Source organism: Elaeis guineensis, chromosome 4 (genome assembly GCF_000442705.2).
Source record: "Elaeis guineensis isolate ETL-2024a chromosome 4, EG11, whole genome shotgun sequence".
Classification (NCBI taxonomy): domain Eukaryota; kingdom Viridiplantae; phylum Streptophyta; class Magnoliopsida; order Arecales; family Arecaceae; genus Elaeis; species Elaeis guineensis.
In genome coordinates this window covers 4,383,622-4,401,870 of record NC_025996.2, presented here as the reverse complement: position 1 = coordinate 4,401,870, position 18,249 = coordinate 4,383,622, and the positions used below count along the sequence as shown (strand labels likewise).

Below are 18,249 nucleotides of genomic sequence, written 5' to 3'. Positions count from 1 at the left end.
TCTTGTTTCCTCCACAGGATTGGTTGATACGGCCTATCCAAATAAACCACCTATTCTATGATGAATCCAACAAGAAATCCAAATCTGCCGAACGAGCTTTAAATGATGTTGCCTTGAGCTTTAAACGACCCCAGGATTTGGGTTTCTAATCCTAATTTTCAGGAGTACCTATCCGTCTAGATTCATATCAGTTTAAAGTTTTTCCGTGGCGTGCGCGACATGAATACATCCATGTAGCCCACAAAATGTTGCTGATACACATAGACAATGAGGAGTATACCTAATCTCTGCTGTGAATGTCGCACTTAAGCCCAGAAATACAAGTTTATTTCAAATTTTCAACATAGTGTTTCCAATACACAGCTACTGAAGCAGAAATCGATAATAGTAGATTTCCCAAGAGAATGCATAGGATCATTCCAAATGGGTGGTGGTAACATCATATTTTTTTGAATATGACCTGCGCCCCTTTCCCAGGCTTCATGGTGAGAGTATACAAGGGGTCATGCTTGTAGGTAGGCGAGGTGACGAAGGTGAATTTTTGCAAGATGGTGGCAAGAACCAACCTGATCTCCAGGAGAGCAAAGTTCATCCCGAGGCACATCCTGGGGCCATGAGTGAAAGGCATGAAAGCCTTTGGGTGTTTGGATGACTTGGAGGCTCCCTCTGCAAAGCGACTTGGATCGAACTCGGCGGCATTGTCCCCCCATAACTCTTTATCATAGTGGATTGCTAGAATGGGTATCACAAAAGTTGTTCCACCTGGGATATCCACACCTTCAAGTCTGATATCTTCCTCTGCTTGTCTGGCTACGATGGGCGCTGGTGGATACATCCGGAGCGTTTCGTTGACTATCATGTTGACCTGCCAAATTATCCCAAAGCACTGCTGTGAGCCTAATTGCTTATCAAACACGTATCTCTCTCTCTCTCTCTCTCTCTCTCTCTCTCTCTCTCTCTCTATATATATATATATATATATATATATATATGTTCTTTTTCTATACATTCAAAAGAGTACCCAATTTTTTTTTTTTTGCCAAGACAGAGGAGCATCGCTGATATTAAAGATAAAGTAAACAAAGAGTACCCTAACTTCACTCACTCCTTTTTCTTGGTGCAAACTTCTCTCACTTATAAGTATCCGTTGGGACAATCGAATCCGCTCCCCCGATTCACGATCGAATCCCGACTATGTGTCGGCAATAGATGATGGACCGCTAAAAGAGTTATCGGTTTGACTACAACGTCTACACTATATTAAGTTTATTACCCCGACATATCATCGGCATCATGGAAGCTGACTGTCAATCAGCAAACTGGCTGATTGTCGGCAACTTTCGACTGTCTTCCCAGACAATGATCTATCTTAACGGCTCGATCAATGAAATAGTCGATGGCTAGTCAATATTTCAGAATCACCGACTGGCGACCACTTGGTATATCGGAGTTACCGATAGATAGTCGGTACATTAAGATCACCGACACCCAGTAGATATCAGAATTTACAATTATGACGCCACAACCGTAGATAACAACTCCATACCATGATTGTTAGTGGACATAAAGTATCCACTAACTCTATGATCATAGTTTGATAATAGGAGTTAACTACCCCTTCGTGCCACAACAAGCGAGACCTTACATATCTGACGGTTACACCCAAATTATTTATAAAAAGAAAGTAAGAGAACAGTGATGGTAAGAGGCTTTTACTGGGCTAATATTCTATCGAATTTTACATTAAATATACTGTTCACCACTTCCTACTAACTTAAGCATCGGAGGATCCCCGTCGGACACAACTCCGATCAATGTGGACTTATTTTACAGGTCACTTTTTACTAGACTCAGATGCACTTGGAGATTGGCCGCAATAGTACCCATATTTTCTATTGAGAGTAGGTTTGCTCAAAAATCAGGCAGCTTGCCCGACCGTCTGAGCCGATACATTTTGCATGGATTGAGGCATAGTCTTTTAGCATGATGGGCTGGATCCGATTATAAATTTCAGCCCATCCTTTAAATGGGTCAGATTCATGTTTGCATCAGCTAGGCCCAACCTGGCCTTAAAAGAGATATTGGATTATAAGTTGAGCTAAGCTTATATTCATAAGTGAATAATACTTTGTACATCACGTGCAGTGTAGTAAAATTGATGTGGAGTGCACTGTTCAATCATATTGGACTATATAGTGCCTGCGATAATGGAACAATATTTAATACTGCTCAACTTTTTTTTATCATATTTTTGTTGATGAAAATATCTTTTCCCTCTATAAAATAACAAAAGAATAGTATTATGACTTCCTAATATCATATAATGCAATAGGAAATCATAATAACCAACAAAAAATCATATAAAGATAGAGAAAGTCATATATATTATTCAGGATGTCATATATATTAACAAGAAGTCATATAAGATATCAAAAAGTTATATATATTATTCAGGATGTCATATATATTCATAGAAAGTTATATATATTATTTAAGATATCATATATATTTATAGGAAGTCATATAAGGTATCAGTAATATAAGGTATCAGGAAGCTATATATGTTGTTCAAGATGTCATACAAAAATATAAAAAATCATATATAACGTTTAGGATGTTATATATATTTACAGAAAGTCGTATAAAGCATAAAAAAATCATATATATTATTCAGAATATCATATACAGATAAAGAAAGTTATACATATTATTTAGGATACTATATATATATTTACAGAAAGTCATATATATTATTCAGGATGTCATATATATTGATAGAAAGTCATATATATTATTCAGGATATTATATATATTCATAGAAAGTCATATAAGATATTAAAAAACTATATATATTATTCAAAATATCATATAAAAATATAAAAAATCATATATAATATTCAAAATATCATATATATTCACAAAAAAGTTATATATATTATTCAGAATATCATATATATTAATAAAAAATTATATGAGATATCAGAAAATCATATATATTGCTCAGAAAGTCATCATATACTCACAGAAAGTCATAATAATCACAGGATATTATATAAAGACACAGGAAGTCATATATATTGTTTAAAATATCATATACACTCACAGGAGGTTATATAAGATATCAGAAAGCAGAACAAATAGAAAAAATATTTTTATTAGTAAAAATTTGAAGATAAAAAAAAAATTAAGCGGCATTAAATACTGTTCCATTATTACTTGTGCTACATAGTTCAATGTAATTGGATGGTGCACTCCACGTCAATTTTGCTATACTGCATGTGGTGCACAAAGAATTACTCTTCACAAATACCTAAGATTTTCTTTTGAGTGGGCCGAACGAAATCTAATTCAGAGGAAAAAAAAAATCTGCTTAAAATCCTGATGGTTGTACTGGCTCAACCTATGAATTCTATAGGATTTGGGCCTAATCATCTAAATAGGCCTTAAAAGAGATGAGAATTTGTCAGGGGCCTAACTCTTTTTTCTTTCCTTCCAAAATTTTCCTTCTAAATAAACATGTTTTCTTCTCTAATTACAGAAAAATCATTATATATTATTGCTTTATTCGGTGAAAGGGTAAAGAATCCAGCCTTCTAATTCAAAATATGACAATGGGTGGGGTAATGCAAGAGAAACTAATATAGTTAAAAAACTTTAATATATAGTAGTATAACCAGTATTTATTTGAGAGGAGAAATTATATCCTACCCATGCACCACTTCAATGATGCACCATAGGAACAAATTGTGATGAGCTGAATAGGGTGGCAATCCAAGATGGGTGCATGACGAATGAGATCCATTGGAATCGAGACACATAATTGGTATGATGCATCGTGATATGGTATATATGGTGTAGGATATAATTCATTATTTGAAAGTCATTGAATGCCAGGAGACTTACCATTTTAAGTCGACCTAGAATTTCGAACGAGGGTTGATTCCCTTTGAGCACTTCATCAATTTCCTCTCGTGCTTTGTCTTGCCATTCAGTATGTGTACCCAAGAGTATGAAAGCCCAGGACAACGCAATGGATATGGTCTCATAACCAGCAGTAGAGAAGACCTTGCATTCATCCTCAATCTGCTTTTGAGTCAGGGTTGACGAGAGTAAAAACCCAAGAAAGTCATTTTCCTGCTCATCCTTGCTCGAATAGCGGCTCTTGATCAGCTCTTTGATTAATTTGTCTGCCTCTTTTCTCAACCAAACGCACTTGGAAGTTAAGGGATTAGGGATAAACCTGTGTTCATAAACCATTAAAAAATTAGTACTCTGGATCTCTCTGTTCTTCTACAATAGATAAAGCTCTTATCTATGCTCCGCATCATTCAAGTTATCTCATACTTTTCATGCATCACTGAATTTTTTCTTTTCATTTCTACATTTTTGTCAGGAGTTTGAAGAAGGAAAGTTTCAGGTTTCAGACGAGATCTCACTTCCAAGCCAAAAGACTGCCCCTAAAACAAGAGAACATACAAACATTGGTGGACTTGCTCAAATCATCTTTCTGAATTAGCACACGACCACTATAATGATGTGAAGCACTCTTTGTTACATACATAGATATGTACAGACACATGGTTTTACACCCACACCCACACACATGTACATCAAATCCCAACAAATATACTTCATAATATTTTACTTGATATGTGGGATGGCTGATAAGAGAATTTTCTTTTTGCAGATTCTGAGGGGCTAATCCCCATCTTTACCCTCTATATCTGTCCCATCCCTCGAGCGTTCTCCCCAACAGGAATCAAACCCCTGCCCCTTGCTCAAGTGGCAAGGAGAGATACCATCTGAGCAAGCGATCTATGGTTTAACAAGAGAAATAACTGATGGATAAAACGTATTTTTTAATCATAGAGATGTTACATATAAGCAATCTCTCAAAAGAATACAAGATACTCATGCATATATAGATGTTAATTAGTATGCAAATTTGTGCAGAAGGCGCATGATCTCAATATATGTTGTTACCTTGAACCGGGGATATAAGCAATCCTCAATACTTTAGAGGTCACATCTTGTAGTTTCATCTGCAAATGGCCTATTCGCTTGCCTAACTCAGCACTCTTTCCAAATATAATAATGGCAGCAATATTTTGTGCGAGTTCTTCAAATTCATGCTGCACGTCAACTTCCCAATCATTTAGTTTGATGAATTTGGACCACCTGTCTACCATCTTGGTTGTTGCTTTTGCAATAATCTGTGACATATCCTGGATGATATCGTTGTAAAAATGAGCTAGACAAATAAGATTTGTATTCTGCAAGGACTAAAAAGAAATACAAGAGCTAGATTTTATGGAAGATGATGAACATTCATTAAGATGATTACAATGGCTAGCGCACATAAATCTGAGGGAATATCCACCTTTTTTATCATAATCTACGCATGTCGAAACATATATAGATTGAATATTTGTAGATTTTAATGCTTCGGTCGTAGCAAAACATAGCATCATATCATATTTAGCATTTAATTTTGCACCCACTTGATGTGTAGATTAAAAATCACTAAAATATATGATTTTGGAATTCTAAGCATTTTCAATGATATAAATCATGATCAAGAGTATGGACCTATACTCCATCGTTAATTTTGGACTCAAGAGGAATGGATATCCTATCCTCTCAAAAGGAGTTAAGTTTATAACATAACATAATATAATATATTATATATACATATATATATATACATATATATATATATATATATATATATATATATATATATATATATACATATATATATATATATACATATATATATATATACATATATATATATATATATACATATATATATATATATATATATATACATATATATATATATACATATATATATATATATACATATATATATATATATACATATATATATATATATATACATATATATATATATATATATATATATATATATATATATATATATATACATATATATACATATATATATATATATATATATATATATATATATATATATATACATATATATATATATATATATATATATATATATATACATATATATATATATATACATATATATATATATATATATAGTTATTTATTTATTTATTTATGTGTGTGTACATACATACATATATACATACATATATATATATATATATATATATATATATATATATACATATATATATATATATATATATATATATATATATATATATATATATATATATATATATATCCGTGTGTGTGTGTGTGTAAAATATATTTTTTACGTATGTATTTGTGTATATAATCATGCTTCAATATGTCTAAATTGAAGGGTAGGTGGATGGATAAAATTTATAAAGTTAAGAATAATATGTAGTTTTTAATCTCACCTTGAGGGCTTCCATGTTAAAAAGCGGATTAAGAAGTCTTCTCTTGTTGGCCCATTCATCACCTTCGCTCAAGGGTAAACTTTGACCTAGTGCCCGATGGAGTGCAGGGTTTGCTGTTATGAAGTAGTGGTATGGATCATTAAACATTCTTTTGATAAGCTCAGGATCTGTGACCACTAGAAAAGGGGAAGGGCCAATCCACAATAAGAAGTTCTTTCCTGCAACGTAAAAATTAATTCCGACATGTCATGAAACCATGTATTACTATTTAATAAAATATATGCCATATCGGACAGTAACAATAAAGATGTATAATAGGTGAAATTATTGGTTGAATCAGGTCTATTGGTTCAAACCAGTCCCAGCATGAAGCAATGTGCCAGCCCTTTTTCATCCATGTATGTGTGTCACTTCGTGGTTGGACTGAGAGCTGGTGGACCTGGTTCAAACAATAACTTCTAGCATAATAAGAGTTTGGTTTGAATTCTCTTAATTACATTAGTTGTAATGGTGACCGTTATAGAGGGGACATGAGATATCCAAGGGCTCCCAGCTACCCAGTAAAACTAACGTGTTTGAATAGAGAGATGGACGTGAACATGTTTAAGGTCCATCTTTTGCCCTGTCACCCTATGGAAGCTCGGCTCTTATCGAGATCATAAGTTCCACAACATCAAATAATATATATTCTTAGTTTATTATATAAACTAATATAACATCATTATATAATAATATTGTACAATAGACTAATATTGTTATATAATATTCTTTATACTGTTCTTTATCAAAAAATTATGTATCGTTAGACGTCCGTATTCTTACCAAGATCAGAAGCTCCCCCGGGCCATGTGTCACGTAAGTCAACCAACTCCCAATTAATTGGTGGACTTGCACTACTGGCATATAATTTTAGTTTAGAACTAGTTAACCTCAGTATTTAAGATAAATTAGAATATTAATTTAGTTCATATAAGATGCTGAAGTTGTTTCTGTTGTTTAAGGTATGAACATCCATTTCTAGAAAATACATTGAAAGTAAAATATAAAGAAACTATACATTGTAAAATTATTGGATGCTTGATTATGGATCAAAATCCAAAATAAAATTTGACAACAAAAATCTAAGGCTTAATAATGCATTATGCCACTCTAATAGATCATTGCTGAAATAATTATTGACAGTTATAATGGTTATCAAGGCCGTGATTTATCTGAGAAAATAACCTTGCCCTTTTAATTTAAATAATCTATTGTAGTGGCTAATATAAAACCATATCATAATGAAAAATAACATGCAGTAAGAGGTCATGGTGCTATTTTTCTCTTCACTTTTCATTGGGTAAAAAAAACTTATGTTTTGGAACCTTGCTCCTAATTTTATGTTATTTATTTATTTATAATTTTATCAAAAAATTATAAATAGAATAAATAAATAAATAAGATAAAAATATCCACACTTTTAGATTGTGATCTTCCTTGGATTGTAATTGGATTTGATCGATATACACATGCCAACAAACTTATCCAAAGATATGCTTTCCCTGATTGATAATCTATATCAAGACTCCCTTCCATCAAATTGCTGAAAAAGACCCGATGACTTTCCCTGGTCTTTCTTATAAAGATTTCTGAAGTATGTTTTACATATTTAACATAAATTAAAAAGAAGAAGAAAAAAAAAAAAGGACCACCAAGCGCATGATGCTCTCACAAATATGATATCTAGGGAGGGCCAAATATAGCCTCATGTGCTATACAATTATATCCTTGTATATGGAGGCTACTTTCATATTTCGAACTCATAATCTTCATGTCATAATAGAATAATCTTATTCAATTTTTGATATCAATAAATCTAAGAAATCTCAATTTGATAACCAATACAACTCGGTTGACGAATTACTCACCATATTTTATGCTCCAAAAGGGAACGTAGGGGAAGATGCGTTCAGCCATGTAGTGGTGGGATTTGTTCTCACTCGGCGGTGGCAGAGGTGGTGAACGTTTAACCTGGCGATGGATTTGGGCTATCTCCCTGAGGTTCCCAAACAGGGGCTTGTACCCGGGGCCTCTGATTCCCTGGTCGAGGAAATGCTTTTGGATCCTTAGAGGATTCCACCAGACCACCAAGAGAGCCCTGGAGAGCATCCATAACATTAAAATACCCGAGGAAAGATAGACCAGGTTAACCAAATCCATTCTTAAACTCCTAAACTGGTTCCGGGTAGCAAGCCATGTCCATGGAAAACCCATATTTATAGGAATTCCATGCAAGTGTTCATTCCCATTTAACCCCACTCATAAGCTATCATTTCATGACATGTGATATTTTTGCACCATTTTTTTTTAAAAAAATCTGAGCCGATGGTCCAATGCTAACTCCCAACTCCCTCACTTGGAAAGCCCACATACAGTTGGCAATTTATGATCTGATCCAACAATCTGTCCCATCAATAATCTATTTTAAGTATGTTTGAATTTAATATAAATAAATCTGTGTCATAAATGAGCCAATGCATTAAGATAGCTTCATTAAATGATCTCCAACTATTTCTAGGCTTTTTTTTTAAGAAAAGTTTTAACCAAGTAACACTGCATAGAATTAGAAATTAATTCGTGAATTTATTAATTAGATGAATGAACATGAATTCCTTTTAGGCACCGATCAGCAAAGTCTCTATTTATTTTTTTTTCCTTTGGGGAGTTTCATTGGATTTTTTTTTTTTTTTTTGGTAAAGGAGTTTCATTAGAAATGCTGATATTCTCATTCGCTAATGCATGAATGGGCGCCGCAATATCTTCCACCAAATGGTCAGTTTGGTTCCCTCGTAAAGCTTGAAGTATGATACCAGTTAGGTTTGCTGGATTGCACTCGGGGCTATCAATCGCTGGACCAAGGAATTTTAAAAGAAATTAGATTCTCTACGATGTAATTTTGTACCATAGAATATAATACCATTGTAGATAGCCACCACATCATCCATTTCGGACATAAATGATTTATTTTATCGTCATAATATACCGTGTGTCACATTAATGATGTCTCTTCATATTTCAAAAATAAATAAGAATTGTCCATCTTTAAGATGGATGATTTGGCGGCCATCCGTGATAGTATTGTGTTCTACGGTATAAAAAATTATATCACAAAGGATCTAATTCTTTTTGAAAATATTATTAATTGACTATGGATATGGTTTGCTATCATCATGGACTATTCTAACACCAATGATGGGAGCCAAACAAAATACTAAAATATTAGCTAAAGATTTTCCCCACTTTTTCCTCTCACAAAAAAGGCTTAATTGTTTTAGAAACTCGAAACATTTTGAAAGTTTTTATTTTTATCATAAATTTTAATTCATTGCAATCAGATCCTCTAACTTTCAAAATATTACAATTTTTCTCCTACTTGTTATTTTTATATAGTTGCCATAGTGGAACTAGTCATGTGCTATCACGTGATGCTAGAAGAATATATAGCAAAAAAGTTATTGATGTAGATTAAATTATTTTTCACTATTTTTATCTATCCTTCAGCGATAGTTTATAATTCTTTTTTTTTCATTCATTTCACTCCTTCCCATCTAACGAAGTGAGCCCTTATTCTTCTCTTAGTCAACGGGCAATAAATATCATTTGGATACAAAAAGCATGTCTTATGGGATGTGTCACGCCCCGAACCCAACATCCGAATTGGATACGTGATGGCCGCACACTCCTTAGAGCAAGTCCTAAAAAATATGCAAGGCCAAATTAAATCATTACAATCTCATCAACCATAATATTTAATTTCAATAATAATTCATAAAACCTTGCATAATTACAATTTAAATTTCTTCAATTCTCTGATCAGATACTGTGACACTCTATTTATCCTTCTACTCACCCGTAAATCCAAGCCATAGCCAATCTAAGTCATCCTGTAACTCTGAGAAGAAAAAGAAAGATGAAGGAGTGTGAGCTTTACAGCCCAGTAAGAATTCCCATATCACACTGATATAGTAATATAGTCTGAAAATAAGGATAAGCAGTAAGATATAAAATCTCATGTTCAATGTTCAGAATAATGCAACATTCATAAATTTTCTGTCTTGTCAAAATAGATGCATCATCATATGTTAACAGGTAAAACATTTTTGTTCAACAATTATTTCATGTCTTATCTTTCATTTCTCTTTTCATAAACACATGATTTTTAACCTTTTCTTTCTGGTTCTGGACTATCCAAGTCTATACCTCAGTCATCATCCGGATCGAATCCACTTAAAAAGTCTTTCAAGACTGTCTCAAGATGAGCTCCTGGCTGGCTGTCCCACGTACGGAATTCCGTGAGAGGCTGTCCCAGGCATAAGCTCCTGGTGGGCTGTCCCAGGCATGAGCTCCTGGCTGGCTGATCCACCTGTAAGCCAGTGGGGGCTGTCCCAGGCATAAGCTCCTGACGGGCTGTTCCACATGACAAGACTAATCCATACCATATATCTCTTTCTTTTCATTTAATCATTATGTGTTGATTTCATCAAATCAATTCTGATTTGCATTATGATCAATTCAGATATGTCATATCCATATAATCATGCCATCAATCTCTGATACATATATATTGACATAACATACTCATGCTCAAAATCAAATAACAGTATCTCAGGTATAATAAATTCATCGATCTCAAATCCAAGCACATATAGTAAAATAGCATATATATAATAGTGATCATGAACAGGGATTCTTACCTTTATCGATGACTGATCCAAGCACAGAAATCAATGTTCTTCTTTGATTTATGAATTTCTTTAACAAAATATTCTACTCGATATCATATGCAGACAATCATCTCTTCATGACCCTGATCAATATAAAAATCATATATGAAAAAATTACTGATAATCGATCCTAATAACACAGATCGAGGATCTCTCTTAGGATTAACCAAAATTAGGATTTACCTAAGTATTTGGATCCTCCACTGATCCATAAGACTTCTAGAGAGAGAAAATTCATGAAGAGAGGGAAAATTCTAGAGAGAGAAAGTAGAGAGAAAAAGTAGAGAGAGAAACCTTCGCATCCTTCCGATGAGGCACTCATGATCGAGATCATCAGAGGTCCTATTAGGGTGACTCAATATGAATCAAGTGTTACAAATTTCGAATAGGATCGGACTGGGATCAGATCTACCATACGAATTTTGGAGCAATCTCAAATCATCATATTTTTATTTCAAATTTATCCTAGGGTCTGTGATGAAATCAGAGAGAGAGAAAGACTCTAGAGAGACAAAATTCATAAAGAGAGAGAAGTCTAGAGAGAGAATCTAGAGAGAGAAAATATTGAGAGAGAAGGTAGAGAGAGGAGAGAGAAAAGAGAGAGAAAGGAGAGAAAAAAGAGAGAGAGGAAAATTCTCTCTCTTCTTTTTTTTTTATTTTATTTTATTTTTATTTTTCTCTTTCTCTTTTTCTTTTCTTTTCTTTTCTTTTTTTTCTTTTTCTTTTTCCTTTTTCTTTTCTTTTTCTTTTTCCTTTTTCTTTTTTTTTTCTTTTCTTCTTCTTCTTCCTTCTTCTTTTCTTTTCTTCCCGCGGCCTCCCTTGGCTGAAACAGGGGAAGACCGGAAAGGGTTCAGAGGCTTGACTCCGACGAAGGCGGCGGCTTCGTCGGATGTCTGACAGCAGATGGAGACGGCGGTGGGCAATGGACGGCCGACGGCAAGGTTCGGCCGGCAAAATCAAAGGAAGATTCAGAAAACAAGGGATTCTTTTGCGACTGATTTTCGGCAAAGTCGGTGGTCGGCGGCGAGGCTTTGGGCCAGGGGAGAAAGGGAAGAGGGAGAGGAAGAAGGGGAGGGGCTTACCTCGAGCTCCGGCAGCCGAGAAGAACTCCGGCAATCCTTTCTTCCTGTTCAAAGAACTCGCAGAAAAATCTTGAAAAAATTCCTCTAAACTCTTAATAATCTCTCAAAATCCCATGATAAAGACCTAAACGGAGGGGAAGGGATTTTATAGAGGAGTTTTCTTAACCCGTACCGGACTCTATCACTCCGATTTCATCGAAAACGGAGAGGAAGAAGACTCCGGTTAGGAGTCTTCCTCCTCTGTTTTTTTTTTTTTTTTTTTTTTTTTTTTAAATCTGAATTATTACATTCTCCCCTCCTTAAAATAATTTCGTCTTCGAAATTAGGTTATGTCGTTCGAGATACCTATTTCAAAGTATACATTCTTCATGTCATTCTCAAGCTTACGATAATGTCATATATATTATTTATTTCTCATGATCTTGTTATAACAAAAATTATTTGAAATCTCAAACTCATCCCTTTTTATTGATTTCTTAACTTTTTGAAAAACTGTAACATTTTGGACTTGTATTAATATACTACCATTATTTGTCTAATACATTTCACTCGAAATTCATAATTATCTCAGACTATCCTTGATAGAAAAATAAATAAAGGTCAAACATCGGGCACTCTTCACAATCATCGATTTCTTTCTTCTCTTGACCTTCCAAAAATTTTATATGTAAACTCTCATCTTAAGAAAACCTCAATCTTCTATATCAGTCCAAGTAACAATATTAAATTTTTTTAAAAAAATATGAGATCTATGTCAGGACATTCTAAGTTTGAACTAATATCAGAACTATCAAGCTATTAATAAACTTAAGATATCTAAAATTTTTTGGCATTATCTATAATGAAACAACCTACTGACAAAAATTATCCGACTATAATCAGATTAAAATCATTCTTTATTTATAACTAATGTATTCCATAATATCTTCGAATCAAAGAATTAATATTTCTAATCAATTTAAACCACCATGCTTTTACTGCGTACTCTAATTTTAATTTATCAAATTATATAATTATATCAAAGATAAAAAGATAAAAAAAATATCCTTATATGTTAGATCAATCCAAGATAGATCTAACCTTCAAATTTCATATAAGACTTAGGATAAAATTTTAAGTTTCTTTATCTTTACTACCTTTGGGCATAGCATATAAAAATTAAATCTTGATCTACTTCTTATATTTGAAATCATTGTATAAGTTTCATCACTCTTCAAGAATTCAACATGTCTAGAATTAATTGGAGTTAATCTTAGATTTACCTTGCAATCATTTAGATAATTTCTAAATCAATCTTCCTTTTTAAAAGAATTAATTTCTAACTTGACAAACTATAAGAGCTCAAGCCAACATCCTTAAGTAGAATCAACTTGATTATTTCCTATAGAGCTCCCTTCATCACAACCTTAATATTAATCAATAAATCTATACAAAATCTTGTTATCCATACAAAATCTTATCCCTTGTATAAGTCATTCAAAATTTAACACTAGCAAGATGTCTTAGTTCAATTTAAAAAAAATCCAAACTTGACTCGAATAATTAATATACTTCACCATCTTCAACAATCACAGAAAAAAATAAAAAAAAAATTAATCCACAGATAGTAATACAAATTATTAAAGATTTCATCATAACCTGTATATCATACTCTGACAAAATAAATTTTTTTCTTTAATTTAACAACAATATCAAAATACTTTTGATCCACTTAAAAAAAATAAACTTTTAATTTGAAATTCAATGCAATTTGAAAGATAAGAAATTATATTCAGAATATGATATTTTGAGTGACCAAAGACTTTTACCAAGATGTGTATCTCGTATTCTCATAATAAAATTTAAGTATATATATATATATATTTTTTTTTTTTCATCTAAATTGAGTTTATATGACCTCTTTTAGATTCAATGTTCAAAAATATTTCTCTCTCATATGATGTAATTTCTTCTTAGACCATACCCTAATTAACTTTCTTTGATAAGTCCAAAATTCATAATGCTCAGACAATTATCATCGAAATTAAAAAAAATTATCATGATCTTAATCATATAAGTTTAACATTCCAAAATCATCTAGTATACTCAACATAACTTATCAATACCTCCCACTTCATTCCAAGGTCGACTCTTCTTATATTTAGGCCACCCTACTAATTGAAATCCAAGATATAACTCGTTAATTCTATTATTGATATCATATGCCACTTATGCATAAATTTCATCTTAATATCTATTGATTCGAAATCTAAATATGAATCTTCTCTTTTATATCTATCATGTTCCTCATGATCATAACCTAAGTTTAAATATCACTAAAGTCATAATTCTGAGTAATTATAACCTTAAGCTTAAATACCACTTAAATCATAATTTCTAGTGATCATAACCTAAACTCTAATATCATTATATTACATCCTTAATGATCATAATCTTAAACTCTGATATTATCTATCATACTCTATCGATTATAATCTCAAGTTTTGATATCATTTATATGACAATCCCTAGTGACCTTAAACTTTCTGTCATATCCTAATCACTTGTATCATTGTCTCCAAATAAACGTAACCTAAGCTCTAAGCTCAGATGCCACTCTGTCACATCCTACTGATCTTACATAAAGTTTTGATATCTCTTTATAATCTCTAGTGATCTTAAACCTAAGCTTTGATATTATTCTATTACATCCTAATCATTTATATCGTAATCTCCAATGATCATAACCTAGCTCTGATACCATTCTGTCACGCCCCGAACCCAACACCCGGATCGGATACGTGATGGCCGCACACTCCTTAGAGCAAGCCCTAAAGAATATGCAAGGCCAAATTAAATCATTACATTCTCATCAACCATAATATTTAATTTCAATAATAATTCATAAAACCTTGCATAATTACAATTTAAATTTTTTCAATTCTCTGATCAGATACTATGACACTCTATTTATCCTTCTGCTCATCCGTAAATCCAAGCCATAGCCAATCTAAGTCATCCTGTAACTCTGAGAAGAAAAAGAAAGATGAAGGGGTGTGAGCTTTACAGACCAGTAAGAATTTTCATATCACACTGATATAGTAATATAGTCTGAAAATAAGGATAAGCAGTAAGATATAAAATCTCATGTTCAATGTCCAGAATAATGCAACATTCATAAATTTTCTGTCTTGTCAAAATAGATGCATCATCATATGTTAACAGGTAAAATATTTTTGTTCAACAATTATTTCATGTCTTATCTTTCATTTCTCTTTTCATAATCACATGATTTTTAACCTTTTCTTTCTGGCTCTGGACTATCCAAGTCTATACCTCAGTCATCATCCGGATCGAATCCACTTAAAAAATCTTTCAAGACTGTCCCAAGATGAGCTCCTGGCCGGCTGTCCCACGTACGGAAGCCCGTGAGAGGCTGTCCCAGGCATAAGCTCCTGGCGGGCTGTTCCAGGCATGAGCTCCTGGCCGGCTGATCCACCTGTAAGCCAGTGGGGGCTGTCCCAGGCATAAGCTCCTGGCGGGCTGTTCCACATGACAAGACTAGTCCATACCATATATCTTTCTTTTCATTTAATCATTATGTGTTGATTTCATCAAATCAATTCTGATTTGCATTATGATCAATTCAGATATGTCATATCCATATAATCATGCCATCAATCTCTGATACATATATATTGACATAACATACTCATGCTCAAAATCAAATAATAGTATCTCAGGTATAATAAATTCATCGATCTCAAATCCGACGATGCAAAACCAACGATGTAAGACCAACAGTAAAATAGCATATATATAATAGTGATCATGTACATGGATTCTTACTTTTACCGGTGACTGATCCAAGCACAGAAATCAATATTTTTCTTTGATTTGTGAACTTCTTTAACAAAATATTCCACTCGATATCATATGCAGACAATCATCTCTTCATGACCCTGATCAATATAAAAATCATATATGGAGAAAATTACTGATAATCGATCCTAATAACACAGATCGAGGATCTCTCTTAGGATTAACCAAAATTAGGATTTACCTAAGTATCTGGATCCTCCACTGATCCATAAGACTTCTAGAGAGAGAAAATCCATGAAGAGAGAGAAAATTCTAGAGAGAGAAAGTAGAGAGAGAAAGTGGAGAGAGAAACCTTGCATCCTTTCGATGAGGCACTCATGATCGAGATCATCAGAGGTCTTATCAGGGTGACTCAATATGAATCAAGTGTTATAAATTTTGAATAGGATCGGATTGGGATCAGATCTACCGCACGAATTTCGGAGCAATCTCAAATCATCATATTTTTATTTCAAATTTATCCTAGGGTCTGTGATGAAATCAGAGAGAGAGAAAGACTCTAGAGAGACAAAATTCATAAAGAGAGAGAAAAGTCTAGAGAGAGAATCTAGAGAGAGAAAATATTGAGAGAGAAGGTAGAGAGAGGAGAGAGAATAGAGAGAGAAAGGAGTGAAAAAAGAGAGAGAGGAAAATTCTCTCTCTTCTTCTTCTTTTTATTTTATTTTATTTTTATTTTTCTCTTTCTCTTTTTCTTTTCTTTTCTTTTCTTTTTTTTCTTTTTCTTTTTCTTTTTTATTTTCTTTTTCCTTTTTCTTTTCTTTTTCTTTTCTTTTCTTCCCGCAGCCTCCCTTGGCTGAAACAGGGGAAGACCGGAAAGGGTTCAGAGGCTTGACTCCGACGAAGGTGGCGGCTTCGTCGGATGTCTGGCAGTAGGTGGAGGCGGCGGTGGGCAATGGACGGCCAGCGGCAAGGTTCGGCCGGCAAAATCAAAGGAAGATTCAGAAAATAGGAGATTCTTTTGCGACTGATTTTGGCAAAGTCGGTGGCCGGTGGCGAGGCTTTGGGCCAGGGGAGAAAGGGAAGAGGGAGAGGAAGAAGGGGAGGGGCTTACCTCGAGCTCCGGTAGCCGAGGAGAACTCCGGCAATCTTTTCTTTCTGTTCAAAGAACTCGCAGAAAAATCTTGAAAAATCCCTCTAAACTCTTAATAATCTCTCAAAATCCCATGATAAAGACCTAAAGGGAGGGGAAGGGGGTTTTATAGAGGAGTTTTCTTAATCCGTACCGGACTCTATTACTCCGATTTCGTCGGAAACGGAGAGGAAGAAGACTCCGGTTAGGAGTCTTTCTCCTCCTCTATTTTTTTTTTTAATCTGGATTATTACAGGATGTTAAATGACATGATGGAGCAGCTGCATAAGGATAAAATTATCAGATTATTTTGTAGGGTATCTATTTCGAATGATGCTCAAGAAATGAGGATATTGTTTGAAGGTTACGAAAGTAATCACCCTAGCTAGCTGCCATCCAACCTACTATCCCTTTAACTAAAAACAAAAATCATAAAAGGCGGGCACTACAAAAAAGAATATGGGCAGGCTTCATAGTTTGTCATATTTCTTCAAATATCTATTTTAAAAAATAAATTTAAAAATTAAATATTTTTTTATTAAAAATATATGATTAAACAATATGGCATTCTTTTTTTTCTCATTTTTAGTATATATTTTTTCATCAATATATATTATTGAGCCAAATGATATATATGAAACAAATTAATTATCCAACAAGTTAATACATATTTATAAATAAATTGATATATAGTTTCTAAAATGTAGAGTTTACTCATACATAATATATCGTCAAGTGATACGTAACAAATTAGTCATCTAGCAATCTAATATACACCTTCAAATAAATTGATACATAGTTTGTAGAACATTATATTCACCAATATACACCACATGATCTACTGATACACACTCGTCAACTTCCTAATGTATATTACAAACTTCTTTGATACATATCCAGTCATAAACTAATACATATCTTCAAGTAAAGGTATATTCTAAAAATCATGTATCAATTTATTTAGATATGTGTATTGAATCATCGCTAGATGTGTATCAAAGAAGCTTGTTATATGTATCAAAAAATCGATGAATATATATTTCCATACTATATAGTGTGTACTAATGAACATAATATTTTAGAAAATTATGTATCAATTTGTTGGA

The 18,249-nt window shown here is 33.1% G+C and overlaps 1 protein-coding gene across 1 annotated transcript; it reads right to left on the bottom strand.

Annotated features, from left to right (window-relative positions):
• Nucleotides 1-305: 305 nt before the first annotated feature.
• Nucleotides 306-8,658, bottom strand: LOC140857071 (cytochrome P450 CYP72A616-like). The gene is made up of 5 exons (XM_073255345.1): nucleotides 8,276-8,658; nucleotides 6,369-6,586; nucleotides 4,984-5,225; nucleotides 3,904-4,240; nucleotides 306-865 (listed from the first exon to the last, which is right to left on the bottom strand). Exons 1-5 carry the CDS (start codon nucleotides 8,619-8,621, stop codon nucleotides 440-442), a joined length of 1,569 nt encoding a protein of 522 aa, XP_073111446.1. The 5' UTR covers nucleotides 8,622-8,658; the 3' UTR covers nucleotides 306-439.
• Between the last annotated feature and the right edge of the window lie 9,591 nt (nucleotides 8,659-18,249).